This window comes from Zingiber officinale, chromosome 2A, assembly GCF_018446385.1.
Source record: "Zingiber officinale cultivar Zhangliang chromosome 2A, Zo_v1.1, whole genome shotgun sequence".
Classification (NCBI taxonomy): Eukaryota; Viridiplantae; Streptophyta; class Magnoliopsida; order Zingiberales; family Zingiberaceae; genus Zingiber; species Zingiber officinale.
The window spans coordinates 151607708-151635690 of record NC_055988.1 but is presented as its reverse complement, the minus strand read 5'-3'; the positions used below and the strand labels follow the sequence as shown (position 1 = coordinate 151635690).

Here is a 27983-nt window from a genome sequence, read left to right as displayed (position 1 = left end):
CTACGCGTCATCGTAGGGTTTAGGAGAGGAGGAGGACGGCGAGCCTTCAGATTGTAGATCTCGCACTGACGAGAGCGTAAGAGCGAGGTGGCGACGACTATGACGCAGCGAATGGCATCCTTTTGGCTCCGGTGGGTTCTCCTCTTCACCGCCGCCGTTGTCTTCGTCCAGGTTCGCATATATGCACATACGGTCCGTTCAATTCGCCCAACATCAGTTCATTCTATTCGTGTTCCCGGATCATCGGATGGAATAAGAGACGTGGTTTGTGACGATTACAGGAGGGAGGAGGCTTTTTTGTCTTATAGCTCTTTTTTAGCCCGTTTGAGTGTAGCGAGATCGATTGTCTCCTATCTATTTGTTGTGCATTCAATCTCCTCTTATGATAGTTTTAGATGATTTGCAGTTGATCACTTTCAGTAGCAAGCAGGATTTGCTTGAAGTAATAACGCCCCTCTAGGTTTTCTCCTATTCGACAAACTATATTTTCCCTCTGAAGCACCACTAAAGTTTGCTTAGATTTGTAATTTTTATCATCTCCTTCAAGTTCAATATTTGCGTGCATATTGATTCCAGTTGCTGTTGTTCAGTTCTGCAGCCATTTTAATTATACTTATCATGCCCTCCTTCAATTTCCAAATAGATTTACATCTCAATGTCGTTTCTGGACATTTCAGTGCTGAACTATACTTGTATACCAATAGACTATTGATTGCTCACAATTCGGCTTTACATTTCAGGCTAAAGCATCTCAAGAAAGTTTAAAGGAAGTCACGCACAAGGTCTACTTTGATGTTGAGATTGGTGGAAAACCTGCTGGTACGCTGAGCAATCTCAACCCTTGTGGATCTTAGCAGTGGCCATCTTGAACCAAAAAAAAAAAAAAACTGAGCATGTTATGCATTTTCGTGCTTCCATACTCTTTATCTTTACAATTTGTTGAATAACATTGGTAATAATTATGTGGACTATGCGTGTGTTAGTTTAGTGGGTAGCAAGATGATGTTATACCTCTTAGCTTTTAAATATTTAGATGTGGTATTCTTTTTCTTAATGGCAAAGTAACCTACTCGAGGAGATAGGATTTGAGTCAATTATTGACTTTTTAACAAATTGAACCAGAAATGGAAGACTTGGCTTATATGATTGTGAGGTCTACAGAATGGATTGGTATCACTGTATAATGACTGCTTAAAAATAGCAGGAATTTTCATATTTACCTAGAGATGAGTATTTTTCTAATTTATATATGACGTTTTGATAATTAACTGACTTGATTGCAATGAAAGATGAAGTGTGCAACTCTAGTTCTGCCTTCCAGTTTGATATAAAGTTTGTGAGGTAATTGACTTTGGTTTGCTTTTATGGTGCAATGGTAGAGCCATAGACTATATCTAGGATGGCTTGATTTGATGAATTTTTACGCAAAATACTCATATTACATCATCACTGTTTTATTTGTTCCTCATATATATTTTGAACATACCATCCTCTTTTTTCGAACATTGATTCCTTTATATTTATTTTAGAAGATCATAATCACTAATGTGCATTGTATTCCTATGACTTTAATTATTGACTTATTCTGTGTCCAATATCAAGGAATACTTGTTGTTAACGATGATTTTGAATTGTTGTATTCCAGGTCGGATTGTCATGGGCTTATTTGGCAAGACTGTGCCTAAGACTGCAGGTATGTATTTGTCAAATGCTGCTTCATTTCATTTCTCACCAATTGCTGTACTGTACAAAGCTATTTTTCCTTACTTTAGTTTTCTAATATTGTGCTATGCTGCTTACACAGAAAACTTCCGGGCTTTATGCACAGGTATGCTTTGATGTTGGTGCAATGCATGATTTTATATGGGTGCCATTTGTTTTTGCTGGTCTGGGCTTGCTGAAAATTGCTAGATTTTATCCTATAAATGTTTAGCGGAAGGTACATAGTTGGGACCCTACTGGAAGAATTAAAGAATGTCAAGATGGAAATCCTTGAGAAGTTAAAAAATGTTACCCTCACTCCTAGACAATATGGACTGTGATGTAAATGCAAAATAAAAGAAGATAGAAACAGCGTAAAGAGAGGTGTATCTCTTGGTTTCGAGCACTGATGCATATATGATTTCCCCAACTGAATTAGTGTGCATCAAATAATAGTTAATGATATCAAATACAAATTGCATTTAATCATAAGAAATTTTTAGAATCTAGAAGCTATATCTATTATATTTTAAATCAGTATCTCTAGATTAATTAGTATACTATGGCAATTATAGTGTTAATATATATATCGATAATTATAATCATTTTCTCGTGTATAGGAGAGAAAGGTGTTGGCAAAAGTGGAAAACCTCTTCACTTCAAAGGCAGTAGCTTCCACCGAATAATCCCCAGTTTTATGATCCAAGGTGGTGATTTCACGCATGGTAATGGAATGGGCGGAGAGTCTATCTACGGAACAAAATTTGCTGATGAGAATTTCAAGCTCAAGCACACAGGACCTGGTACTATCATTTCCCTCAAGAAAAAACTGCTATGGTCAAATAGGTGATTCTACTTTGCTTGGTTTTTTTTGACAGGACACTTATCGATGGCGAATGCTGGCCGTGACACCAACGGATCTCAGTTCTTCATCACCACTGTAACAACTAGCTGGTATTTGAAATGCACTGCACTGTTTTTGTCAAATGTAATGATGAATTATTAGTCGCTGATTTGATTCCTTTTCATAGGTTGGATGGTAAGCATGTTGTTTTCGGAAAAGTGATCTCCGGCATGGATGTGGTATACAAGATTGAAGCTGAAGGGAGGCAGAATGGGTCGCCTAAAAGCCAAGTGGTGATCGCTGACAGTGGTGAACTGCCTTTATGATTCAATCACTCGATAAGCCAGTCATTAAGGAGTCTTTAGGTACTGCTGCTGGATCTTCTGTAGAGTCTATAGAACTCATGGGTAACATTCTGGATTAAACATCTATGTCTATCATTTTGTTTGATATCCTTCTGAATCTTGCATAAGCATTTGGACAATGATCATTTGCTCGATATCCTAAACATTATATTTTGAAGAATTTTGGATATGTTAAATTCATATTTGAAGCTACTGAAGCAATTATTTATAAATAGTTTTTTCAATTAACAAGCTTTTTTTTTAAAAAATAAATTTTAAATATCTAATATATATATTTATATATATCATTGGATATGCATTTTGTTGAGTAAAGGATACTAGAGATCTCAACTTATAGCCAACCTAACGGTTGGCTAGGGATAGAAGTGGTCAAATACAAACTATTATATTTTGACCTTTATATTTACCCAACACTTTTAGATAAATATATGTAATTGTGACTAATTGACTAAATTTATATACTTTGAGTAATTCTAAATAATTGATCAATTACTACAATATTTTAGGTACTAATATGCATATAGGAAATAAATAAAAAAATTAAAGTTCGAATTTCAATATATTGTAGCAAAGATAAAATATGTTATTCCAAGAATCCTTGATTTGGATGGTCCCCGGATTAAAGGATCTGTTCTCATGATTTTTTCTTTAATTTTATTGAGATTCAAATTTTTGTCCTATTATAATAATTCTATCCCGAATTTTAATATAGATGAATATTGATCGGTATAAATTATACTTCAAATTTATTCTATAAATAAATTAGAAAGAAAATTTTTATTTTAGAAATTAATTGTGAAAATAAAATTTTGATCCACTCATTAAGCACTCTAAAAGCTACTGGAAGGCGGGCTTGTAAATCGTGGACGGTCGAGATAAGAATGTAACAAGTTTCATTGGACGGATAAATTATTATTACACTTATTTTGAGATTTTTAAAATAATTTAATTGAATATTATCTCACTAATTGCTGTAACTTATAAGTATAAGAGTGTATAATAACATAGATCTTTTTAGGTTGCCGAGTCTCCAGCGATTCCGCACGCCTCTCTCTCTCTCTCTTCCCTGGACGGCGATCAACGACGGAACCCAGAGATGGCGGTTGTGAGCTCCGCAAGCGGCCTTATCGCGATGCTCCATGAGCCGCATCCCGCGCTGAAGCTCCACGCCCTCGAGAAGCTCAACTCCCTCGTCCACCTCTTCTGGCCCGAGATCTCCACCAGCATCCCCATCATGTGAGCCCTTCGCCCGAATTTCCCTATCATTTGGCCTTTTATTCTTGATTTTCTCTTTTCGTGCTGCCTGTGTTTGGGATAGGGCTTCGGTGTAGGTTGTAGATTTGGTGTTTCCGTCCTTGAAGTTTGTTAATCTTTAAAAAGTTACCGGAGGATGTGATCAGGGAAGGTGCTATGAGGGTTTTCAGTTCGCATGACAATGGGTTGAACTTTGGACGTTGGTTTCAATGTGTTTTTTAAGATGAGAAAATGCTTATGAATGTCATTTGAGCTTGGAAGTGTGGTATTGTTATGCGCCGTCGAGAAATAATTCCTTAATGTGGTTTGATTTCTTTCGTGCTTATTTTTACAGTAGTATCATTCAGCTTCATATTTTTCAGTGAAAGCTTATATGAAGACGAGGAGTTTGATCAAAGGGAACTTGCTGCATTGGTGGTATCCAAGGTGATGCTGCGATCCTTTTCCTTCATTTTCTTTTTCATTTTAACAAATTAAATTGTGGTGCCAAAGTATTTGTTGATACTTGACTTTTAACTTTTGTCATTTCGTTTTTACTAGCCAGGTCTTCTACTATCTTGGAGAGCTTGACGACTCATTGTCTTATTCTCTTGGTGCTGGTCCCCTATTTGATGTATCAGAAGATTCTGATTATGCTCATACTCTATTAGGTATAGGATTCTGGCCAAATGATTGAGATTTCATTTTTCTCTTCCAATTGTTGTCAGTTCTGATTCATTTTGTTGTTCCTTTAGCCAAAGCACTAGATGAATATGCTGCCCTTAAGTCTAAGGCAGCAACAAGTGAAGATCAGTCAAAAATGAATCCAAAGTTGGAGGCAATAGTGGAAAGACTACTTGACAAGTATGTTAAGAAATTTTGCACAAATGATGTTTATTTATTACTATCTAGGAAAGTATCAGCATATTTTGTTGATTCAGGTGCATTTCAGATGGCAAATACCAGCAAGCCATGGGGATGTCCATCGAATGTAGGAGATTAGATAAGCTTGAAAAAGCAGTTACTCAAAGTGACAATGTTCACTGTGCACTTTCATATTGCATAACACTTTCCCATTCATTCGTTAGTCACAGAGAATACCGCTGTGAGGTAATGCTATCCTTGTTGGCTAAGTTTCAATAAGCTCATTAATATATCTACAGTCACATATCTAGGTTGAATCAAATTGCAATTTTTATGAGTCTCATTTTTTCTTTTTGTATTTTTTTTAAATGGTATTATGTGGAGCAATTATTTGTAGCACTAATAAACGATAAAATGAGAAACAATGAGTTAAGATGGTATAGACTATCAAAAAATGTAAATAGATTCTATAATTAGATGTGTTGAATTTAATAGAGTTGAAGGGGTCAAGGGTGATCAAAGAAATTTCTAAATGTAATAAAAAAGTTGTCAGTGAGACAGAGACATCTGAATATTATTGGCAATGTTAAGTAGTCTTGCATTGTGGTTAATGGAGGTAAGATCCATACAGTTGTCCTCATATAGGTGGGACTAACATGGATTGATGTTGATAAAAAATATACAGTTTTAATGTTATGAATTTTCGGAAAGATGGTATACAAAACAATGAAGGGGAGCCTTGGCGCAACAGTAAAAGTTGTTGCTATGTGACCAAAGGTCATGAGTTCGAATCTTGGAAACAGCTTCTTGCAAAAAACAGGGTAAGGTTGCGTACAATGGATCCTTCCTCAGGATCTCGCATGGTGGGAGCTTCGTGCACCGGGCTGCCCTTTTTATGGTATACAAAACAATATATGCAGATATAAAATAACAAACATGTCAAGATATTATCAGTGATGTTAATAAATCTTGCATGGAGTTCGACAGAGGGAAAAGATTTATCTAGCCAGTCTCATAGAGGTGGGGCTTACACAAATTGACAATGATACTAATGATATAAGTTTTTGGAAAGATAGTATACAGATAAATATGTGCAGATATAAATTAATAATCATGGTTGTTTCATCTACAATTGGTGTGGTCCCATCTTTTAACCTGTTTGCTTAAGGATATAAGCTATATGCTATCTTTTCTTTGAAAAGCTTGTTGTTTCAAGATAACTTGTTGGCGGTATTGGTTATTCATTAATCACCAGGCCTTCATAGTGAAAAATCCAAACCATCTTGAATTAAGAGAAGCAAAAAAATGTGGGCTAGTATGGAAGATATCCTCATGATGAATTTTAGGTCTCATCGTGATCATTTAAAAAATCATACACAGGGCTACAACTTAAATTCCATGCAGTTCAAGTATTTATAATGCCAAGAAACGACTCACATGATCCTTGTGATTCTAGTAGATTTAGAAAAGTATATTTTACATTGTAAGGTATGCTTTTATTTTATCAAAAAATTTAAAATCTGTGCTATCTCTTTCTGTGCAATTACAAGCACTTGGCTCAAGACTAAAGGATGATTTTGGTGAAGGAGATTTGTAGGAGCTTACATTAACATTATGGGGTTATATAGTCCCATTACATATAAACTTTAATTGCATTCAATATGGTTGTTTTTAATGATTTTGTAGCATCTTAGGAGCACATTCTGATCCATACTGTTTCTTATTGGTTCTTTTCTTGGATTGTGAAATGAAAATCTTGCACAAAACTGTATGCATTTGTTTCAAGTGTGACAATTTAAGTGGAAGTTCGGTTTTTATGATCAATCCAATTGGATTGAGTTCATAATTTTGCTAATTTAAAAAACATGCGTGACAGTTTCTGGTGTTTAATTTTGATAGATAGGTTTGGTTAGTTATAAAATATGCTAGCATCTTCCATCATTCGGTGTGATATTAACTTTCATAGTGGCATGAACTATGCTAGCATCTTTACTGTAACAAATATCTGGCCTGTGCTTCAACATGGATGCATTCACCTGTTTTGCATTCATTTGAACAAGAAAAATACTTGGATGTGCACAAACAAAATCCTGTTTTGTTCTATGTTAGGATTTGGCCTGAATATTATGATTTATTGCACAATAAAAGTTGAGATCCATTCTCCAATTTTGGGTGAGAATGACTGCTCAAAATGGCATGTGACGAGTTGTCTAATTGTTTTTGGTTTAATGCTGCAGGTTCTTCGTCTGCTGGTCAATATATATCAGAGGTTGGATTCTCCTGATTATTTAAGCATTTGTCAATGTCTCATGTTTTTGAATGAACCAGAAACTGTTGCAACCATTTTGGAGAAGTTGCTATCAGGGAACAAGGTACTTAGTTATATTTTGCCTTTTGTGCTTCATTGCAATTCTGACATTTTGATTTATTTTCCTAGGAGGATGCACTTCTTGCATTTCAGATAGCTTTTGATCTTGTGGAAAATGAGCACCAAGCCTTCCTATTAAATGTTGTGAATCGTTTATCAGATTCTAGATCTCAAGTTATCGACAATGTGAATGCCGATCAAGTATCATCTACTCCAAATTCACAGAATGGGAATGTTAGCGCAAACACAGAGGATCTTCAAATGATTGAAGAATCTCATGTTGCTAATGGGACTGCTGAAAATAACACTGAAATGGACACTACACGAAATGAGAGGCTTGTGAAGATAAAAGGAATTTTATCTGGAGAAATGTCAATTCAGTTGACTCTACAATTCTTATATGGTCAGAATAGGTAACACATAGCATCTTTCTTTATTGGTGAGCCATGGTCTTTATCCTTGTGTAGCTTATTTGGATGAAAATTGATACCATTGTGTCTTAATGGTAGGTCTGACCTTTTGATTCTTAAGACGATAAAGCAGTCAGTGGAAATGAGAAATAGTGTGTGCCACAGTGCAACAATTTGTGCCAATGCGATAATGCATGCTGGAACAACTGTTGACACTTTTCTTAGAGAAAATCTGGTATGAGCATACATTAGTATATGCCATTTAAATTCTTTGATTTCTTCTCCTTGGTCTATCTTTTTCAATTAAGTAATGTTGTTTGATTAAAGAAAACTCCATTATGATCATATAACACAAATTGTCTATATTTTTCTGCATTTGCTTTAAGTTTCAAGTTTCTCTATTCTGTTGGCAGGAATGGCTTAGCCGAGCAACAAACTGGGCCAAGTTCAGTGCTACCGCCGGGCTAGGGGTCATCCACAAAGGTCATCTGCAGCAAGGAAAGTCCCTGATGGCACCATATTTGCCTCAAAGTGGTGCTGTTGGTGGCGGTAGTCCTTATTCCGAAGGTGGTGCACTTTATGCTTTGGGATTGATTCATGCTAACCATGGAGAAGGAATCAAGCAATTTCTTCGTGAAAGCCTACAGAATACTAGTGCTGAGGTTGTAATACTCCCCAACCATTGTTTTCGAAATTTGCCTGTGCAAGCATCAAATCTCTTGACCTAGTCTCATTGGATATGTTAATATATATTTTACAGGTTATCCAGCATGGAGCTTGCTTAGGTCTTGGATTGGCAGCTTTAGGAACAGCAGATGAGGAAATATATGAAGATGTCAAAAATGTGCTCTATACAGATAGTGCTGTGGCTGGTGAAGCTGCTGGCATCAGCATGGGGTTGCTCATGGTTGGGACTGCAAGTGAGAAGGCAAGGGAAATGCTTGCATATGCACATGATACACAACATGAAAAAATCATTCGGTAAGTATGGTTTGTGTATTTTTCTGAATGGCATGTCTGACAAAGTTCTTGTTTTTTTTTGGGTAGGTTCTCCACTGTTCATTTCTTTAAAAAATAAAATAAAATCTCAATTTCTGCTAAGATATGCCACTTTATGCACTTGAGTCTTAAATCAGGCCGAAAATGAGATTTTTTTTGTTACATCCACTAATTAAGAAGCCATATATTAATCTGTATTTTTTTTTTTTTTTTTGCAGGGGCTTGTCTCTTGGAATTGCTTTGACAGTTTATGGAATAGAAGAAAACGCGGATATTTTGATTGAGCAAATGACAAGGGATCAAGATCCTATACTTCGTTATGGCGGCATGTACGCCTTGGCTTTAGCTTATAGGGGAACAGCAAACAACACGGCCATCCGTCAGTTGCTTCATTTCGCTGTCTCGGATGTAAGCGATGATGTACGAAGGACAGCTGTTCTAGCCCTTGGATTTGTGTTGTACTCGGAACCTGAACAGGTAAGTTATTTGAATTTATTTAAATGAATGTCTTGTGTTTTAATAAATATTCATGAAGATAGCACTCCCTGCTTTTCAAATTTAATTACATGTGCAATGTTGTGCTTGCAAGATTATCTCCTGTTGTGGTCTTCTCCTTCACCCTCGTTTATTACCAACTTATGATGATGTTTATAGCAACCCCTATGCTTTTAGTATTGTCAATAAGTTCGAGTCAATATTTCTTAAGTATTTGTTTTTTTACCTTAATTGTATTAGTTTTTGTAGTCATAACGTTTCTGATATTGCAGACCCCAAGAATTGTTTCCTTGCTGTCCGAGTCTTTCAATCCTCATGTTCGTTATGGTGCAGCTCTAGCAGTGGGCATTTCCTGTGCTGGTACTGGTTTGAGTGAGGCCATTTCATTGCTTGAGCCTCTAACATCTGATGTTGTGGATTTTGTCCGCCAAGGAGCCCTCATAGCTATGGCTATGGTTATGATCCAAACCAATGAATCCTGTGACTCTCGTGTTGGAACGTTCAGGTGCTTGCTGACCTTATTTAGGCTTGCGATAAAGCAGCTGACAACTGTCTTGCTATATGTCGTAAATCTTCTTAATATTTGCAGGCGGCAATTAGAGAAAATAATTCTTGATAAGCATGAAGATACGATGAGCAAGATGGGTGCAATATTAGCTTCTGGAATTCTTGATGCTGGTGGAAGGAATGTAACCATTAGACTACTGTCTAAAACAAAGCATGACAAAATCACAGCCGCTGTTGGGCTTGTAGTTTTTAGCCAGTTTTGGTATTGGCATCCCCTTCTCTACTTCATAAGCCTCACTTTCTCTCCAACTGCCTTCATTGGTCTTAATTATGATCTAAAAGTTCCAAAATTTGAGTTCCTATCAAATGCAAAGCCTTCCCTGTTTGAGTACCCTCGCCCAACCACGCCTCCGACCTCAATTTCAGCAGTCAAGATGCCTACTGCTGTTTTGTCAACAACAGCCAAAGCAAAATCAAGAGTGAAAAAAGACACCGAACATAAAGGCGCTTTGGAGAAGTTGTTAAGTGACGATGTGTCAACTGCCTCAGTTTCTGCAAAGTCTAGTAAATCTATTGAGAAGGATGCTGATGCAATGCAGGTAACTTCTCCTGTGATCGCTTTTTCGGTTATTCTAAGCATGCTATTAGAATGTTAGGATGTCTTTATGCTGTCAATACAACAAAATAAATATTCTTTCTGTTGGTACCCTAATCTTTTAACTTTTATACAAGGCTCCTTGGGTTCTTGTTCAATAAATTCCTGTAGGTTTGTGCTTGTGTTACGCAGAACAAATCACAAAAAGTAGCCTACATAGATCAAAGTTCAGTTTCTGAAACAGTCAATTTCTTTTGTTTTTTTTTTTTTGAAACCGTAACTTCTTTCTCAGAACAATTGTCTAACACAAGTTCAAATTTATGGGCTTTTTAGAGTTTCCTGCCTTTTATATGCAAATAAGCTAGTTACCGTTGCTTCCAAGAGGAAGAACAAGTTAACAAAATTTGTTCTTCCTTTTCAGGTGGATACTGCTTCGGAAAAGAAAGTGGAGTCTGAACTGTCCTACGGTACTTTGACAAATCCAGCGAGGGTTGTCCCTGCACAAGAGAGGTACATCAGATTCGTCGAGGGAAGCCGATATGTTCCTGTCAAGTTAGCACCTTCTGGATTCGTGCTTTTGAAGGATCTGCAGCCATCTGAAGTGGAGGTATTCACCCTTTCTGACACACTGGCGACGCCACCACCCAATACATCAGCAACTGGAGCAGCTTCGATTGGACAGCAGGGATCAGGTTCTTCAGCGATGGTAGTAGACGATGATTCATCATCCGCCTCAATTATTTGAGTACAGTGCAAATCCTCAATATCCTTTATCTGCATATTAAGGCGGTGTGTTCTCTTGTTAAGATTGCTGGGTATGAATCCAGTAGATGGATGTTACTTCATTGAAGGGAAAGAAGATGAGGGAACAATTATTGAAATATCTTCTTGATCAGCCTCAACCTCTGTCTGTCTTCCCTAATTTTATCGTCGAGCAGCAGTGCCAGTGGTTATTCCGAGACAAAATGATATGAAAGAAACACTAGCTCCCCTCTTCTGTGCAAAAAGAGGTATCTTTATTCATTGCATACACTATCTATACATCACACTTTTCCTTTCCATTGCACACTTGGTGAGCTAAATAATTAAGATAGACACCACTTAAAGATCATAATGACAAGATGGAAGTATCCTACGTTAAGTTGCAAAAATTCTCCATCTTGAAGAAATGTTTGCACTTATTCTTTTCATAGGCTGTTGTGACTAGTAGTTCTTCATATGTTTCCAGGCTAAATGGTCAATAATAAATTGCTGCTTAAAAAAAACCTGCCATCATTCAACCAAAGAAAGAAATATGAATAAGTTTTTGAAATATTGAGAAGATCCAATATATTTAACTTGATGTTAAAATCTGATTCAATATCTTTTCTTCTTGTTGAATAATAAATTTTAAGATATATTAAACCCTATCCTAATGCATTAAAAACTGTACTAAAAAAACTTAGTTTTTTAATACAAACCTGGCCATAAAACTGGCAGCTGATGCTTTTGCTCCAAAGCATCATCTCCAGTTCCTGTTTTTGATGCTGATTCATCCTCAACATCCATTAATTCCTCCATTATTTGATCATAATTTATCACTCCATTCTCTGATTCATGTTCTGTTTGCATCTCATCATCAGATACCATCAGTTTCTGATCCTCTTGATTGAAATCTTCACCTGGTTTGATAATTTATCATCATTTTTTTTTCTCTCTAAAACATGGAACAAAAAACTTTAACTTTTACAAGCAGAGTTCAAATTTGAGCACAAGCCTGGTGGGTTTTGCAGAAGCTGTTCTTGTTCTTCTTCCTGCACCTGCATCTCGAAATAATTAGTCAATGTTCAGATTGATCAGAATGATGATATTTCTGATCATATTCACCAGAACTGTCTTGATCTTTTTACTCTGAGAACTTAATGAGAGATCAGGTTTGTCAATCTCTGAACCTTCTTTCCTCTTCATGCTTGAAACAAGAAACATGGCCATCTCAATGGATCTCGCAACACCTTAAAAAGATGAATCTTGATTACCAAAAAACAAAGTTTTTTTCTTTCGAAATAAATAAATAAAGGAGAAGGCTGCGGATCTTCTTGCCTGATTGTGACTGAGAGAAGCAGACATTGTCATTTCAAGCAAACTCCATGCAAATATATCGCAAGATGTTACTGGGTTGACCTTGTATTCCAGTTCAAAGAGTTGACTTCTTCAATTTCCATGAAGAACAAGAGAAATTCATTTGTAGGGAGGCAAAGAGTTGACTTACTATCTTGTTGATCTTATCTTGTGGAGGATTTTTCCTTGCCGTGGTGTCATGAAAATAATTATTTTTTAAAATAATTCTGATATTCAGATTTTGTCCAATTAATTTTAGAGATAAATGATTTTCTCCCTAGTTCCTTTACGGATTAAATTCAAGCACAAGCCAATATTATGTCAATTAAGATTTGAATCTTGATCTTTTATTATTTTTGGATCAGTAATTTAGGGGGTGTTTGGTTGATGGATTTAGGAATGAGGGAATGGACGAATGATAGTAAAAGATAGTGTTTGGATTGTTAGTTTGAGAATGATATTTTAGGAATGATTACTAGATTTATGGGAATCAACTAAATCCATATAACTTGATGAGTTTCATTTTCATTTTTATTCTTATTCCATCCTACTATCAAACTTATATCTATAATCATTCTCATCATTTAATCAAACGTCCCCTTAGTTGACTTATATATAGTAAAATTACAAAATTAATAATAAGGTGAGAATATAAGTGACAAAAGATGATAATCTTCATCTCAGGCGGCTCAGTATGATCTATCTCTCTCGATTCGGTTAGATATAGATAGATAAATTACATGTAAAGAGGGAGATAACTTATGAATCTTTCGCATTCACTAGGGATTAATCTAAGATTTATATGTGATAATATCATTGCATGGATTATCTGTGTCACTTTCCGAGGACAATATTAAGATGAGAATATACTCGTACCAGGGAAATGAAAATAATATTATTATAAAAATAATAATAAATCTAATTAGTTTCATTAATTAGTTTGGGTGATGGATCTTGTTCCATAAAATTTTTCATAGGAATTTTTTATTTAAATAAGGCGCTAAATCAAAAATTACGTGCAATCAAGAGATAAAAAGATACTGGGTGTTTTGGGATATAATTTTTTCCTTTTTGCTTTTAATTTCTAGACAAATAATCCTTTTTCCCTCAAAATCAATTATGCAAATAATGTACCATCCAATCCAGATAATAAATAATATACAATCTATTTTGATGATTACTCGAACCTTATAGATATTAAATTATATCATCTAAAAAATTACTTTTGATAAATAAATTAATTTGAGTAGGATCGGATCTTGTGCGATATCTCGGTCACTATCGCAATTCACAGCTAGGCCTCAAGGCCTTTCGTTATCCTCCCTTCTCTCTACTCATGTAATTTACCTTCCCCGCTTTATTAGTAGGCTCCACCTGATCCGACCAGTTGCTAGACGGGTAACACCGTTTCGTTTCCTTAATATTTAGGAAGGATGTCGGGTCCAATGAACGGCCATTGTTGTGGCACGTCGGTTTTGTTGTCTTTCTCTCTGTGTTCTCGATTTGTTCCAGTTCGAGTCGCCTCCATTAGATCTCATTCCTCTCTCTCCTCCCTGATCCACTCTTCTGGGGATCGATCACTAGATCGTTAAGTTTCGGCCTCCTCTTCTTCGAATTACTATCCTCGATCCGCCGAGATGGCCTACGGCGATCGCTTGACCACTTTCGAGGACTCCGAGAAGGAGAGCGAGTATGGATACGTCCGAAAGGTAATCAATTTGCGCCATCCTCGATCTTCCTGGCAGTGATGATTCCTTATATATTAGATTCTGCAACTTTACGGTTGTTTTGTTTTTTGTTTCCCTTTTTTCTCGCATCTTATGTTTTGGAGTCAATTGATTGGAATTTCTTTGATGATTGATCTATCTGGCGGTCATAGAATATGGTATGGTCGGAGTAGGGGTTAGATAGTATTTAAGAATCTATATGCACATATTGATATTTTGCCTATTAGCTGGAGCTTTTGAGATAGAATATGGTGAATCGAGTAGGGGTCAGATAGTTGTTCTTGTTAATAATCTAATACCGATTCGATCTTTTTCTAATAGTTATAACCTTCCTGATATGTTCAACCAATCAGTTTAATACAGTAAGAGACCAGAAGGTCCTGTGTTCAAATCTTGTGTCGGTAATATATACTTGTCCAGTTACGTGATTTCCCTTGTCCTAGTAATGTTTTATTTAATGATATCCATATAATATTTTTATACATCTTTTATAATCTCTAATTCTCTGTTTGATTAATCATCGATCCTACCAATCTAATCTGACTATTAGATAGATTTTTTGCCCAATTGATCCCAATACCAATAGATTTTGTCTACCATAGAAAATACTCAAAAACTTTTGCTCTATATGTAGGTGGCGCTGATAGACCTCAGTCTGATACTTATCCACTGCTAATTGAATCATCAACCTTACTTATAATCTTTTGTTTAAAATTTGTTAATAAATTTTGGCTGACTGTATAGACCATTACTTCATTGCATAATCCTCAAGTCCAACTTTGTTTTCCAAATATTCATTTGGGTCATATACCAAAGCTAAGTTCAAGTTTCATCGGAACTAGGCATCCTGACCTCTGTCAAATCAACCTACTGTTATTGTATCTATTTTGTAAATTTTAACTAAAGTTGATAACTTCAGCAGGATGTCTCATCTTTGCCTATTATCTTGTTTGCTGTTGGATATATGACCTGCCATACTTCAAAAGAGGATCCATATGGATGTATGTTTTTGGTTTCTCCTGAAACAAGTGAAACCATGGAGAACTATGGATAGATTATTTTTGTCTCACTTATATAGAATTACAGGTTTCTGGACCAGTGGTTGTGGCTGATGGCATGGCTGGTGCTGCCATGTATGAACTTGTTCGTGTTGGTCATGATAATCTTATTGGTGAGATTATTCGTTTAGAGGGTGATTCAGCTACTATCCAGGGTAATGAATTCAAAAGTTTTTCCCCCACATTTTTCTGTGTTTTTAATCAACTATATGTTGCTTTTATTGCCTCTTTTAAAGTGATATTTTGTTTCATTGGTTGGTAGATTTTATATATCTCTGACTGATATTAAATTTCAGTTTATGAAGAAACTGCTGGTTTGATGGTTAATGACCCAGTTTTGCGGACTAGAAAGGTGATAATATTTCTTAAATATTTTAAAAACTATTATGAATGCATACAAATTATCTTTGAGAGTTTACCCGTGGGCTATTAATATCTTGCAGCCTCTCTCAGTTGAGTTAGGACCTGGAATCTTGGGAAACATATTTGATGGAATTCAGGTTCTCTTAATGGACAAAACTTTCAGTACTGTTGTGTGCATTGATTGTTTTAAGAACTTATGTATTTTATCCCTTATCTGGCTTTAACTCTATATAATATTTGTTATCTGATTGTCATTTGTGTTTCTCAGTTTTATAGCATCACTTTAGTAGTACCCTCTGTTTTCTTTGAGTTTAAATATATGTTGATTTTATGGTTTCATTATTATTTTTACCAATCAATCTAAATGTACATATGAAAAGATTCATGCTATCAGTGATCCTATTGAATTTGTCCTATTTCTGTACCCTTTTCCCCTAATGTTGTACTTTATCTTCCTTCTTAATTACAGAGACCACTAAAAACTATTGCTATAAAATCCGGTGATGTCTATATCCCTCGAGGAGTTTCTGTCCCTGCCCTGGACAAAGATTTATTGTGGGAATTCGAACCTGGGAAATTAGGTAGTTAGATTGAAACCAATAACCTGAGTAAAAAATTACCAGTTTATCATCCTATTTTGAGTAGCTTGATTGTTTCAAGCTTGATCCATTATTCCTTTTCTTTCAGGTGTTGGAGATCATCTGACTGGAGGAGATTTATATGCCGTAAGTACTAACAATTTGAACAAATTGAAAATATATATGTATATATTAGATTCTCACTCTTTGCTTGCTTCTTTAAAAAGCCTTTGTTTACTCTATATCATGCAGATTGTCTTTGAGAATACGTTAATGAAGCATCATGTTGCTCTTCCTCCTGGTTCAATGGGAAAAATAAGTTATATTGCCCCGGCTGGTCAATACAATCTGAACGTTAGTGAACATGAGTTAGTTTATATATTCTTGTTCAATTTAAACCCTAAACATGTAAACAAATATATGTTGCTTCTTCTCATGCTTTCTCTCTTTCTTCTAATTACCGTTATATTTGCAGGATATAGTTCTGGAGCTGGAGTTTCAGGGGGTTAAAAAGGAATTCTCTATGCTTCAGGTTAATATCTAAATTTTTTGTTCCAATTTTAGTTTTTCTGATAGCAAACTCACTAGATTGTTTTCTCATCTTTTTCTTTGGCAGACTTGGCCTGTACGTACTCCAAGGCCAGTTGCAGCAAAGCTTGCTGCTGATACACCTCTATTAACTGGACAGGTAGAAATAAGAACCCACGAAGAACTTTTTGCTTCCACTATGAATTATGTAATGCTTTCAGATATTATTTTTGGAGATTTTACTACAGGATTCTTCTGTTTTCCTGGTACCTGGCATGCTAACATGTGTATGTTATTGGTTCCAGCGTGTACTAGATGCTCTTTTTCCTTCTGTTCTTGGAGGCACATGTGCTATACCTGGTGCCTTTGGTTGCGGAAAAACAGTCATCAGCCAAGCACTCTCGAAGGTAATTATGTTTGGAAGTGTATTTTATTCCTCATATGTAATTTTTTATCTTACATTTATCAACTTCTGCAGTACTCTAATTCTGACACAGTAGTTTATGTTGGCTGTGGAGAGAGAGGGAATGAAATGGCTGAGGTTTGTCACCACTGTCCTTGTATTGTACTTGATAATTCCTATATTTACCTGACTCCACGCACAACAAATCTCCAGGTGCTTATGGATTTCCCACAACTAACAATGACATTACCAGATGGTCGTGAAGAGTCTGTGATGAAGAGGACTACACTTGTAGCAAACACTTCCAATATGCCTGTTGCTGCTCGTGAAGCCTCCATATATACAGGTAATAATAAGATCTTTGAAATTGAATTTGATTAAGAGTCTCAATTTTCTTCTTGTGTGTACAACTGTTAGTTATTCCCTTGTCTAAGTAATCTATTCTCTTTAGCTAGTTTATATTTTGTTTCACTCACATAATGGGAAATTAGCATTGCTAAATATCTTTGAATGATCTAAATTTTCCAGTAGATGGATCGCAAGAAAAGCTGTAATAGGATAAGGTATATGTGTATTACAACTATTCAGAATTTAATCCTAGTAGTTGGTTGGCTTAAAGTAATAAAAAAATGACATTGAAGATGTCAAGTGCAACAACTGTTTGGAAGTCGATTGTGGAAGATTATTAGTCTACATGGGGCTATCAAGCCTTTCTGAGAATTATGGTATTCCTTGTTCCATTCCATCTTCTGATTGCCCTGTATACGTTCTAGCAGGGAAGCAGACTTGCTTGAGAATTTGAAATAAAGATAATTCTGCTTAGCATAGTTTTCAAGTGAACTTACTAAAAGAGCTGAAATCTGTTTGAAGTGGCATCAATATTGACTCTAGTTGGTCATTGTGTCATCCATATTCTTACTGCCTTGATTATAAAGGTTTATCTTAAATAGGAGTGCATACCCAATTTAGGCAGTATAAACCAAGAATTTTTCCTACAAGTAAACCTACATGTGGATTGGTTCTTTTGATTCACAAGTGTTTTTTCCCCCTAGAATTCTTATTGATTTTTTTAACTTATCAGGTTTCCCTACATATAGAGTACAATCTTCTTTTGCTTCTCGCAATATGAAATTGTCACAATTCACTTAATGAGAGAATTGACCTGTTATTTTGTTAGACTCAAGGATTGTCCAAGTCGAAGTTAATAGTAGCTCATCCACTTAAGCTTATAATTCCCTCTATTAATTAGCCCACACTCTTAATACACTATTAATCTAGGGTATCATAATTGTGCATTCACTTAAGGTTTAATGCTTTCATCAAATCCCAAAGTCCAATTCATAACTTAGGATCATCACTAATTGGCAACATGTGGGGTCCAATGGTGATTCCGCCATCACGCAAGTAACCTCTCCAACACCTCACCTAATTAAAATTAGGAACTCAACAATGAAAATAAAAATGCTCTTTGTATCTCTTATGTTTAAGAAAAATCTAAATGGAATCTATATTTTGCCCCATGCATTTTCTCAACTGTGTGTAAGCTTTCTCATCTATTAAACTAACGTTGATTATGTGCCAACCTGGAATTCCTCAGGCATCACAATAGCAGAATATTTCCGAGATATGGGCTACAATGTTAGTATGATGGCTGATTCCACTTCTCGTTGGGCAGAAGCTTTACGTGAAATTTCAGGACGACTGGTAACTTTTTCTTATTTCGTTGTACCTGAATTTTTTAAACACTTTGTAAAGGAAATTTTAATGTAAGGTTTCCCCAATCGTAGCCTTATCAAAAAAATTGTTAAATTGAAAATTATCCTGGAATCTGAAAACTTATTTATCATTACGTTGTGACTGTAGTGCAAATTTATTATGTTATGATTAACAAACACAGAAAAGTGGTTACAACAAATGATGCATAGCAACAGTTGTTTATTGTTAAGAGACAGAGGAGATCGAGTCCAAATGCAGATGTGCTCTCTTAAGAAAACCACTGTTCCAAAATTGATCTCTACTTATGGTCTGTTTCCTATTTAATTGATAATCTCTTTTTTCTCAGGCTGAGATGCCAGCAGACAGTGGTTATCCTGCCTATCTTGCTGCACGTTTAGCTTCCTTCTATGAACGTGCTGGTAAAGTGAAATGTCTAGGTGGACCCGACAGGACTGGAAGTGTCACAATCGTTGGTGCGGTTTCCCCTCCAGGCGGTGACTTCTCTGATCCTGTTACATCTGCTACACTTGGTATTGTTCAGGTAAATGAGACAAGTCGTTTTCATTCTCTCTGTTTTATCGACAACCATTATCCAAGTATCATCTGTCTCTTGCTTTTTACTCTGTCCAGGTATTTTGGGGTCTAGATAAGAAACTTGCCCAGAGGAAGCATTTTCCATCAGTGAATTGGCTGATTTCATATTCCAAGTACTCAAAGGTTTGCCTCTTACTATTACGGTTTTGAAAATTAATTCACTTGAATTTTCTCTGTTTCATACAAATGTGACTTAGAAATTCTGATGAGCCAATATCAAGAAACCCCTTTTGGGAATTTTTGATCCTGAAAGGTCCTTTATTGTAATTTCACTTTTGTTGCAGGCCTTGGAGTCTTTCTATGAGAAATTTGATCAAGATTTTATTGACATTAGGACGAAGGCTCGTGAAGTCCTACAGAGAGAAGATGATCTGAATGAAATTGTGCAGGTAATTCTTTTTAGCATATTTTAATGTCCAAAAATGATGTATTTTTGGAACCTCTAACATAGTTTTGGAAAATTTGGTTTTTGGAGTTTCTTTATCTGGTTATGAAAGGCCAAACTACATAAAAATTTGTTTTGATTTTTGTCTCTTGTACTGCAGCTAGTTGGTAAAGATGCATTAGCAGAAACGGATAAGATTACCTTGGAGACTGCTAAGCTTCTACGTGAAGATTATCTTGCCCAGAATGCATTTACTCCGTAAGTTGTATTTGACACAAACAATCATTGGCATAACTTTACCATAATTGTTTTCGTCTCGTCAAGTTACCAATCAACAACTTCTGCAATAGATATGATAAGTTCTGCCCATTCTACAAATCAGTTTGGATGATGCGTAACATTATTCACTTCAACACTTTGGCGAATCAGGTACTCATCTGCTCTATTCTACTAATTTGTAGTAATTTATGATCTATTGTTTTGATTATTAGCTTATCCTTGTTGCTCTGATTTGATGCTCAATTGTGACCCAACATCAGTCAGTTAACCTCCGAGTATAATAGTGCCCTTTCACTATCAGACTGACATGTAACTTCATGTGCTAACAACATCGAAGTATTGTCAAGTTTAATCAACATCTTATTACATCATTAACGGTTTTATCCTGTGATGGAATATGACATATAGGTCAGAAGCTTCCCAAGAGATCACTCATCCTAAAATTGCACCACCTGGAATGTGACTCCAAGGTGATGAGCTTCCTATGAGATCACCCATTCCGAAATTGCACCATCCCAAGCACACTTATAGCTAGAAAGTTCTTAAAGAGAAATGAACCAATTCCACCAAAAGATGTGTCATTTTAGAGAATACATAATCCATTTAACTTGAGTCACACCAATGGACCAGTCCCACCTTTCTAGTTTTTGTGTGTTCTAGATTAGTTTTGTTCCTAATAGAAATATGTTAGAAGCCACCTTGCCCAAGCTCTTTGTTTTGACGATCACTTCTCACCCTCCTCTGGCCGTATCATTAATAGACGCACATGCATTTGTGGGATAGATAATTTAGCTTATGATATATTTTACCATTTACATGAAAGAACTGACCGGCTATCATATCCTACTAGTCCAAAATACTTGAGCGAAGCTAAAATTAATAGTAGCTCGCTCGTCTAAATTTATGAAGCTTTTTTTATCAACCCACAACTCGCAAGATAATTTGAATTGTCGCAAGATTTTTATTACAATCATATATTCTCTTGTTTCGCTTTTCAACTTGCAGTTCAAGACTTCCAGACTACTTCCTGTTTTAAATATCGTGGATCAAGATTTACAGCTGTTGTATATTTTGTTAATTTTTTACCAGGCCGTCGAGAGAGGAGCTGGTTCTGATGGTCAAAAGATCACTTACAGCATCGTCAAGCATCGATTGGGTGACCTCTTCTATCGATTAGTGTAAGTAATAGACCTTTAAGACCCTGTTTGTGCAAGTTGGTCGTAAAGTTGCTGCTAATTGGAGGCTTGATTCTGTTTTTTGCCTTCCTTAGGTCCCAAAAGTTTGAAGACCCTGCCGAAGGTGAGGAAGCTCTTGTTATAAAGTTTAAGAAACTGTACGATGACCTCAGCATCGGATTCCGCAACCTCGAAGACGAAATGCGATGATCAATTTCACATGCCATTGATGCTACTAGTATTTCAGAAGATAGGTAGCGTATCAAGACACCCTGTTGCTCGTGTTCGTCCTTTTGAAAATTTTGCATGTCCTTGAACATGCCGTTTTCTTCTGTTAATACGTGCAAATTTGTGCTATTCATAAGGGAAGAAACCCTAATTTCTTGAAGTGTTGTAATAAATCAAACACCGTGGTTTTACCCATTTTTGTGTCATAAATAGTTTGTTTGAGTGCATGGGAGTGTTAATTTTCTTGAATAAAGGATGTATAGTAACTTGAGTAGTGTATTGCTTCAGTCAATGAATTATTTTAGTTAAACGTTGTTTTGAAAGTAAATTGGGAATAAATAAACCGAGGTTTGGAGATTTTTTTTTCTCCTTTCCTCTTTGGGACTGGACTTAAGTAGACTCTTCCTTGGGACCTTTTATGTCATTGTTGGTTTCCTTACTTAGACCTCTTGGAGCATCATAAGAATAGACTCGATCGAAACGCACCACAAATTCTCCTTTTACCATACTATATTACATGACAGGAATCCATTTTAATATAAGAAACAAGAACCTCACGTTACAATAAGCTGATCAAGAATCTAACCACATTTTAAACCATTTTGTTTGGAGTGGGATGATAATGGAGGAAACTTAATCATTGTTGGGATGGTAACCTGGAAGGAGAGAAGCCAAGAACCCGACGACAAACATCTGGATCTCTTTCACCACTTGCCAAAAATTGTTTCCAGCTCGTTCTGGCTGTGGATGATTCTGGTTCCCATCAACTTCTTCCAGGTTTTGGGGAGGTTGGTCCTGATTCGGCTGGTCGATGTTGTTGTGTTCGCCTGCACCTAATAGGAAGCCATTTTATTAGCGGAAGCACATCAGTTAAGTTCGACTCTGTTTCTTCATGAAATTAGTGATTCATAATTCCATATATCGAAGTTAATCATAACCTCTTTCGGGAGAAAACATACAAAGAGGCCAGCCAACTCAATCTCTCATCCATCAACTATGATACAGAAGACAATTCAGGGCAAGTGTTTGGATCTATTACGGCAATAAGATTTGATACCCAGGGATCGGTCAACAGCTTAGGCAAGAAAACAGGAAGAATACATCCTACTAGTAAGATATGTAATGCTCAAAATTGAACTGAACTCGGATTAGTGAACTTGTAATCTCAGATTCCTTGAGATTATGTTATAGCTTCTGAAATGAAGAAAAAATACAGCAAAAGAACATCATCCAACATATCTTTAAAGGGCGAGGATACCTGGTGGTTGAGAATTATGCTGACCATCATGATCAAGAGGAGGAACATTCTGCTGCGGTGGAGGAGCATGTGGTCGAGGAGGAGCCGCTGCTTGCTGAAGCCATCGTATGAAAGGAGCAAGTGCTCCAGTTTGATACCTAGAAAATCAGCATGGCATAAACAAATAAGGAATTGGCAAAACCAATTGAAGGTAACCATAAAGTTCTGCATGTGTATGAATTTCAGAATCTAGATAGCTAGTGGAATACTAGGACTATAAAATTAGGAAACAAGAAATCACAGGTATTGAAGTGAAAGAATTGTGCTCACAGGTACACAAATGTCGCAAAGAAAATAAGAAGCAAAAGCTTCTGTGGTGACCCATCTTGGCTAAAAAGAAAAACCATTGCTGCCAACTTGATGATTAGACCCAAGTCAAGTTGAAATGCAAATTGCAATCGCCTTACTACAGGTTGTCTTTGAGGTCCACGTTGTTGCCTCACTTCCTGCCCATGCTCATTACTAATTCCTCCAAAACTTGGCCTCCTGAAAGTGCAAATAAGATTTAAGAAATAAATGCAAAAGGTAGAAAATCCAATTGGAGATCTCAAATGTTCTGCTGGACACATTGACTTACAAACATAGATAATGTACAACTTAGCCCTAACATAACATAGCCCATCTGTCGGGGAAAGGCACAATTCTGGTCAATTTCTCAATCTTATAGCTATGTTATAGAAATTAATTAGGTTGGGTTCCACAATAATATAGAACGCATGACTAACTCATGCAACTTACCTATCTAACGTTGACAGCAAGTTGAGGGGAAAAAAAAAAGTTGCCTGGCTTGGATAATAGTACCATTTAACATTGACAGAAAACGGAGGGTAGAAAAAATAACAGAAAATGTTTTACATGTGAAGTTCATTTTATTTCAAGTAGCTATTAGTTAGACTTGTCAGCTGGAACTTGGTTCACATATCCCTTCAACATATAACTCAAAACTTGTGACCTTAGAGTGGTCAATGGTCGTCATCATCATTAAATCATGTTTGTACCTAACTATTTGGGATAATCATAAAATCTTATACCTCCACTGAGTTTTATCCAACACAATATTGTTGGGAAACAATTTCTCCCTTAAGGTTGGTTAGACGACGGTGTTTTCATGTGTTGGCAATAGGATTTAAATTAGGTAGATATTTTATATTGTTACATTGAGTATGCAGGGTAATCGTGCAAGGATGCTTTGAGAGCATGCTTAAGAACTCAAGGGCGAGGAAGGATGATTTGAGTTGAGTCTGAGGATAGAGATCATGGGTAAGTTGTAAACCCAATCCAGTGCTTGATTTGAGAGTTCAACCTGAGTTGAAGTTGAACTAGTCTCAATGATTTATGCTAGGGTCTAATACGGAAGAGTTCATTGGGTTGGTAGCAAGGAAATCAAAACTGATAGAGAACCTTGTTATTTCTGCAGTTTGATTGTTCTTTCATTGTTGTGCTCAGTTACATATTTGGTATTATAAATTATGAAAACCTTGCATTATATTATATTCATGGAATTATGAAAATATCATGTTGAGTTACATGTTGCTTATACAGGTTGTTCATCTATGGTAGCTATGATTATTATCACAAATAGTGATAATAATGCAAATGATGCATGTATGTTATGAAGTACAATATTAGATGATTCAAACTAACATTAAAAGATATTACATGTCAAGTTAGTTATTAGACTATCATACCATGTCATATTGGCAATGTTGCTAGAGAGGCTACACCATGAAGGTCTCTATTTTATGCGCTTATGATATATTGAACTAGTGTTTTACACTAACAAGTAATGAACACCTAAGCTGGAGCCGCATCCATTCAGTGATAGTGTGTGAATTGTTAAAAAAAACACTTGAACTACTGATGTGTCAATATATATACTCATGCTGCAGCAAGCACAAGATACCAGTCCATGGTTGAAAAGTGCCTGGGAATCCAGTCCCTTAGGCACCATGACCTACCGATTTATCATGTGTTGCATAAGTCAATTGAGTTGTTGTTTCACTTTTTAATCAGTGTTAGCTATAGTATTATAATGCATTATGCTAAGGAGTTGAATAGATAGTGTTAGTGCTGTTGCAGCACTTTATTGTTGAGAAGGATATATAGTGTTATTGTTGTGGTAGAATTATGTTGATGAAAAGATGCATGGAATTAGTATTGTGGCACTATATTGGTACATGAGATGTGTATCATTAGTGTTGTAGTAGCCCTGTGTTGCTGATGAGATGCATAATGTTGAGTTGTGGTAGCACTTTTTGTCATAGTTGATATATAGGCATCGTTTGCAGTCACATCATATTAGTTGGCATTCATAATAATCCTTTTTTCTTAGCCTCCAGACTAACAGAGACAAGTATAGAGGTGTTCAACTGTGAGACATGAGTGGATGCAGATTTTGTGTCACTCTGAAACTACCCTGCACTAAATTTTTCCATAATCTTCAGATGTATTCATTTTATTAATGTTAAAAGGTACGTTGGATCTTATATAAACTTTATATATGGTTGATTTCTGTTATATTTTTCACTCAGAGACATTCCTGATAATTATGATTTATAATTAATATTGGCACTGTTGCTTTTACTAGAGTTCATGCATATGTGATTCTTGTGCTTTATTAACTGTTGTAACCGGGTATAAACTATGCCTTAGCTGGCTTTTACACTACATAGTTTGATGGTCGGCCTGGTTTTATACTAAAGGAACATTAAGTTAAAAAATATATGCATAAAAGAAAACAATAGTCAGTGTAAAATATAGAAAAATTCATGCGTATTGGATTTCATCTCTAATATTAGGGTCTTATTTATTTTAAGACGGACAAACACAATCGCTACCGGAAACAATTTAAAAGGAAAAAAAAAAAGAACTCCCATGTTAGCTACTATTCATTCAAATACAGTTATATACTGCAAACGAAGTTAGATAACAAAGATCCAGCTTACTCTAACAATATCCAATAATACTCCATATCAACTTTAAATTCAAATTGATAGGAATCAGAGGAATCATGTTAGGCCTATTTCTTGGTTTTTATTTCCAACAAAATGAGTAGCAAGACGGTTAAGGAACTAGCATAAGTTGCATTAAGCGACTTACAAATTGCTTAGCAAAACATGGAAAGGAGGCTTACGTAGGTATGTTATACTTCAATGGGATTAGAGTTGCAGGAGAAAAGCCAGGCATTGGACTCATAGATGGAAGACACTGAATAGCATAAATTCCTGCACCAAGTTCATTGTACTCTGGATTCAATATAGGAACCATTCCAGGCGACACGAGGGTAGAAGGCATCTTGAAGCCAGAAATATCTGGTGTCTATGCAGCCAAAGTATATGATATTAGTGTTTAACAAAAGATAAACAACTAAATTCTACAGTAGAAAAAAATGGCTTCTTTTTCAGTTTTGCGTTGCAATGAAAGCTTCTTTATGCTCAAATATTCACAAGAAAAACACAAAATTAGAACATCATTGACAACACTCGGGAAGTGCTTTCCGCACTGAAACATCCGGTATTTCCAATGTCCATTTACAGACGAGTTTACTTTTCGCCAATCCACCATATGTAATTTGAAACAAAGGTTTCCAGATTCCGCTACCAATCCACTAAAACCGCCCATCCAACTTTGAAGAGATGAACGCATCCAATCACGAAATACAACAGCACGATAACAAAAACTCGAGCTTGATTCTCAAATCGATAGGATGGAAACCCTATCTCCAGTACACCGTTCCGATCCAGCAAATCGACTACGCAAAATGGCAAGGAAACTAGAGATTGCACGCACCTGGGGCCTCACAGAGTCAATACTATCCGCGGTTCGCGTTCCCAGGTGGGGATCGGATTCGGAGGCAGCGGTTCTTCCGTCTTCCGCCATTACCGAAGTACAGAGAGAGAGAGAGAGTTCTAAAACGAATCGGGCACGTCACAGGTTGATCCTACCCGTACACGTTGTCGGATCAATGGTGGATATGGCATATCTATCGCCGACGTGGATATAGGGATATTGAAAGAAATAAACCGGCTGTTGAACCGGTTTTCCAATTGAATCAACTGAGAATCGGATCGAAATGGTATTTTTTTTATTATTATTGGCCAGGGCAGGCAGAAAAAAAATATTAAGGTCGTAATAATTTTTTTTAAAATAATAAATATTAAAAATATGGTTAGAAACATTCAATTTTATTAATAAAATTTACAAGACAGTTTTATATATTATCAATTATTTATACAATTATAAGCAATGACTAATTAGGTGACGTGGTAATAACTTTATTTTAGGTCAAATTTGTTGGTGTAATCGACATAAGGATTTCGATGTTTGATAATATGACCAAGGGTTGACTCAAACAGAACTTGATGTTTGGGAGAGAGAAGTCTAGTCAGGACTAGATGACTAGGAAAGATAAGTCCTAACCAAAGGTTAGACAAAGTGAAAGTCCCGGTGAATGAAGTCGAGCCCTAATGAGTGAAGTTAGGTGGTAGAAGTCCCGGTGAGTGAAGTCGGGCCCTAGTGAGTGAAGTTAGGTGGTGGAAGTCCCGGTGAGTGAAACCAGACAATGGAAGTCGTAGTGAATGAAGCTAGGCAACCCTAGGGAGGTAATCCTAGGTTGTACTTGAATTTCTGTTAACACTAGTTTTTGTGCTAACTTAGTGTTGTAGGGAAGTTCAGCTAGGTCAACGGACTGACCAGGTAGCTGACACAAAGTCCAGACGGGTCGACGGGCTAAACGGACGTCTGGCAGGTAAGTGAAGGTATGTCACTGGATGAGAGTGACTGTGAGGACGCGTTCCCGGGAAGGGAACTTAGACGCTGATACAACTTAGAACCATTTTGGATCTCTAAGTTGAGATCTTGACTAGATTCCAACCTCGGTGAGACGGAATCTAATTACTACAGTATTCATTTTATGACTATGTTGTGCTAATACTTTGTTTTGCAGGGCAGTTTGCATTTTGCCTCGGACTAACACTTTTATGCAGGTAGCTGGTAAAGTGGAGGTCCGGGCGCTCGGAATGCAAAAATTATCTCTAACGAGCTTCGTCACGTGGAGCACTCTGGTTGGCTCGGCTACGTCACATTCAGGGCACCCCGAAGGGATCAGGAGCCCCGAACCTCCTATATAAAGAGGGTGAAGGCTGAAGCAGAAAAAAAAGAACTTACAATCTGCT

The 27983-nt window shown here is 36.3% G+C and overlaps 4 protein-coding genes and 1 pseudogene across 5 annotated transcripts; 3 read left to right on the top strand and 2 right to left on the bottom strand.

The window, feature by feature from the left end:
• Positions 1 to 8: 8 nt before the first annotated feature.
• Positions 9 to 3070, top strand: LOC122042725 (peptidyl-prolyl cis-trans isomerase CYP19-4-like). Its single transcript, XM_042603015.1, has 7 exons — positions 9 to 171; positions 741 to 819; positions 1646 to 1693; positions 1805 to 1828; positions 2322 to 2504; positions 2580 to 2655; positions 2733 to 3070. The coding sequence occupies exons 1-7, from the start codon at positions 100 to 102 to the stop codon at positions 2869 to 2871; spliced, it is 621 nt and encodes a 206-aa protein (XP_042458949.1). The 5' UTR covers positions 9 to 99; the 3' UTR covers positions 2872 to 3070.
• Positions 3071 to 3915: 845 nt separating this feature from the next.
• LOC122042723 lies at positions 3916 to 11283 on the top strand (annotated as a pseudogene).
• A 246-nt stretch (positions 11284 to 11529) lies between these two features.
• LOC122042724 lies at positions 11530 to 12567 on the bottom strand. Its single transcript, XM_042603014.1, has 4 exons — positions 12248 to 12567; positions 12138 to 12180; positions 11842 to 12042; positions 11530 to 11647 (listed from the first exon to the last, which is right to left on the bottom strand). Exons 1-4 carry the CDS (start codon positions 12350 to 12352, stop codon positions 11637 to 11639), a joined length of 360 nt encoding a protein of 119 aa, XP_042458948.1. The 5' UTR covers positions 12353 to 12567; the 3' UTR covers positions 11530 to 11636.
• A 1373-nt stretch (positions 12568 to 13940) lies between these two features.
• On the top strand, positions 13941 to 21799 carry LOC122042720 (V-type proton ATPase catalytic subunit A-like). Its single transcript, XM_042603011.1, has 20 exons — positions 13941 to 14187; positions 15292 to 15418; positions 15560 to 15615; positions 15707 to 15763; positions 16096 to 16207; positions 16314 to 16351; positions 16457 to 16558; positions 16680 to 16736; positions 16821 to 16892; positions 17038 to 17139; positions 17211 to 17273; positions 17349 to 17481; positions 18733 to 18839; positions 19198 to 19392; positions 19482 to 19568; positions 19730 to 19834; positions 19991 to 20088; positions 20181 to 20259; positions 21199 to 21287; positions 21380 to 21799. The coding sequence occupies exons 1-20, from the start codon at positions 14116 to 14118 to the stop codon at positions 21492 to 21494; spliced, it is 1866 nt and encodes a 621-aa protein (XP_042458945.1). The 5' UTR covers positions 13941 to 14115; the 3' UTR covers positions 21495 to 21799.
• Positions 21800 to 21983: 184 nt separating this feature from the next.
• On the bottom strand, positions 21984 to 26733 carry LOC122042721. Of its 2 annotated transcripts, none has more exons than XM_042603013.1 (5): positions 26599 to 26733; positions 25943 to 26127; positions 23080 to 23295; positions 22771 to 22907; positions 21984 to 22339 (listed from the first exon to the last, which is right to left on the bottom strand). In XM_042603013.1, exons 1-5 carry the CDS (start codon positions 26686 to 26688, stop codon positions 22146 to 22148), a joined length of 822 nt encoding a protein of 273 aa, XP_042458947.1. In that variant the 5' UTR covers positions 26689 to 26733; the 3' UTR covers positions 21984 to 22145. The 2 variants fall into 2 exon arrangements, with proteins under 2 accessions (XP_042458947.1, XP_042458946.1); XM_042603012.1 differs by having other exon boundaries at positions 21984 to 22345; positions 26599 to 26732.
• Positions 26734 to 27983: the final 1250 nt, after the last annotated feature.

Excerpts from the sequence above, each read along its gene's own strand:
- LOC122042720 (XM_042603011.1), top strand. The coding sequence starts at position 14,116 with ATGGCCTACGGCGATCGCTTGACCACTTTCGAGGACTCCGAGAAGGAG. Across the intron at positions 16,737-16,820 it reads AGGAATTCTCTATGCTTCAG|ACTTGGCCTGTACGTACTCC; the intron begins GTTAATATCTAA and ends TTTCTTTGGCAG. Across the intron at positions 17,274-17,348 it reads GAGGGAATGAAATGGCTGAG|GTGCTTATGGATTTCCCACA; the intron begins GTTTGTCACCAC and ends ACAAATCTCCAG.
- LOC122042725 (XM_042603015.1), top strand. The coding sequence starts at position 100 with ATGACGCAGCGAATGGCATCCTTTTGGCTCCGGTGGGTTCTCCTCTTC. Across the intron at positions 172-740 it reads CCGCCGTTGTCTTCGTCCAG|GCTAAAGCATCTCAAGAAAG; the intron begins GTTCGCATATAT and ends TTTACATTTCAG. Across the intron at positions 1,694-1,804 it reads GACTGTGCCTAAGACTGCAG|AAAACTTCCGGGCTTTATGC; the intron begins GTATGTATTTGT and ends CTGCTTACACAG.
- LOC122042724 (XM_042603014.1), bottom strand. The coding sequence starts at position 12,352 with ATGGCCATGTTTCTTGTTTCAAGCATGAAGAGGAAAGAAGGTTCAGAG. Across the intron at positions 12,181-12,247 it reads AAAAGATCAAGACAGTTCTG|GTGCAGGAAGAAGAACAAGA; the intron begins GTGAATATGATC and ends TTCGAGATGCAG. Across the intron at positions 12,043-12,137 it reads GCTTCTGCAAAACCCACCAG|GTGAAGATTTCAATCAAGAG; the intron begins GCTTGTGCTCAA and ends TTATCAAACCAG.
- LOC122042721 (XM_042603012.1), bottom strand. The coding sequence starts at position 26,688 with ATGGCGGAAGACGGAAGAACCGCTGCCTCCGAATCCGATCCCCACCTG. Across the intron at positions 22,908-23,079 it reads TTTGCGACATTTGTGTACCT|GTATCAAACTGGAGCACTTG; the intron begins GTGAGCACAATT and ends CTGATTTTCTAG. Across the intron at positions 22,346-22,770 it reads GCATAATTCTCAACCACCAG|GTGCAGGCGAACACAACAAC; the intron begins GTATCCTCGCCC and ends GCTTCCTATTAG.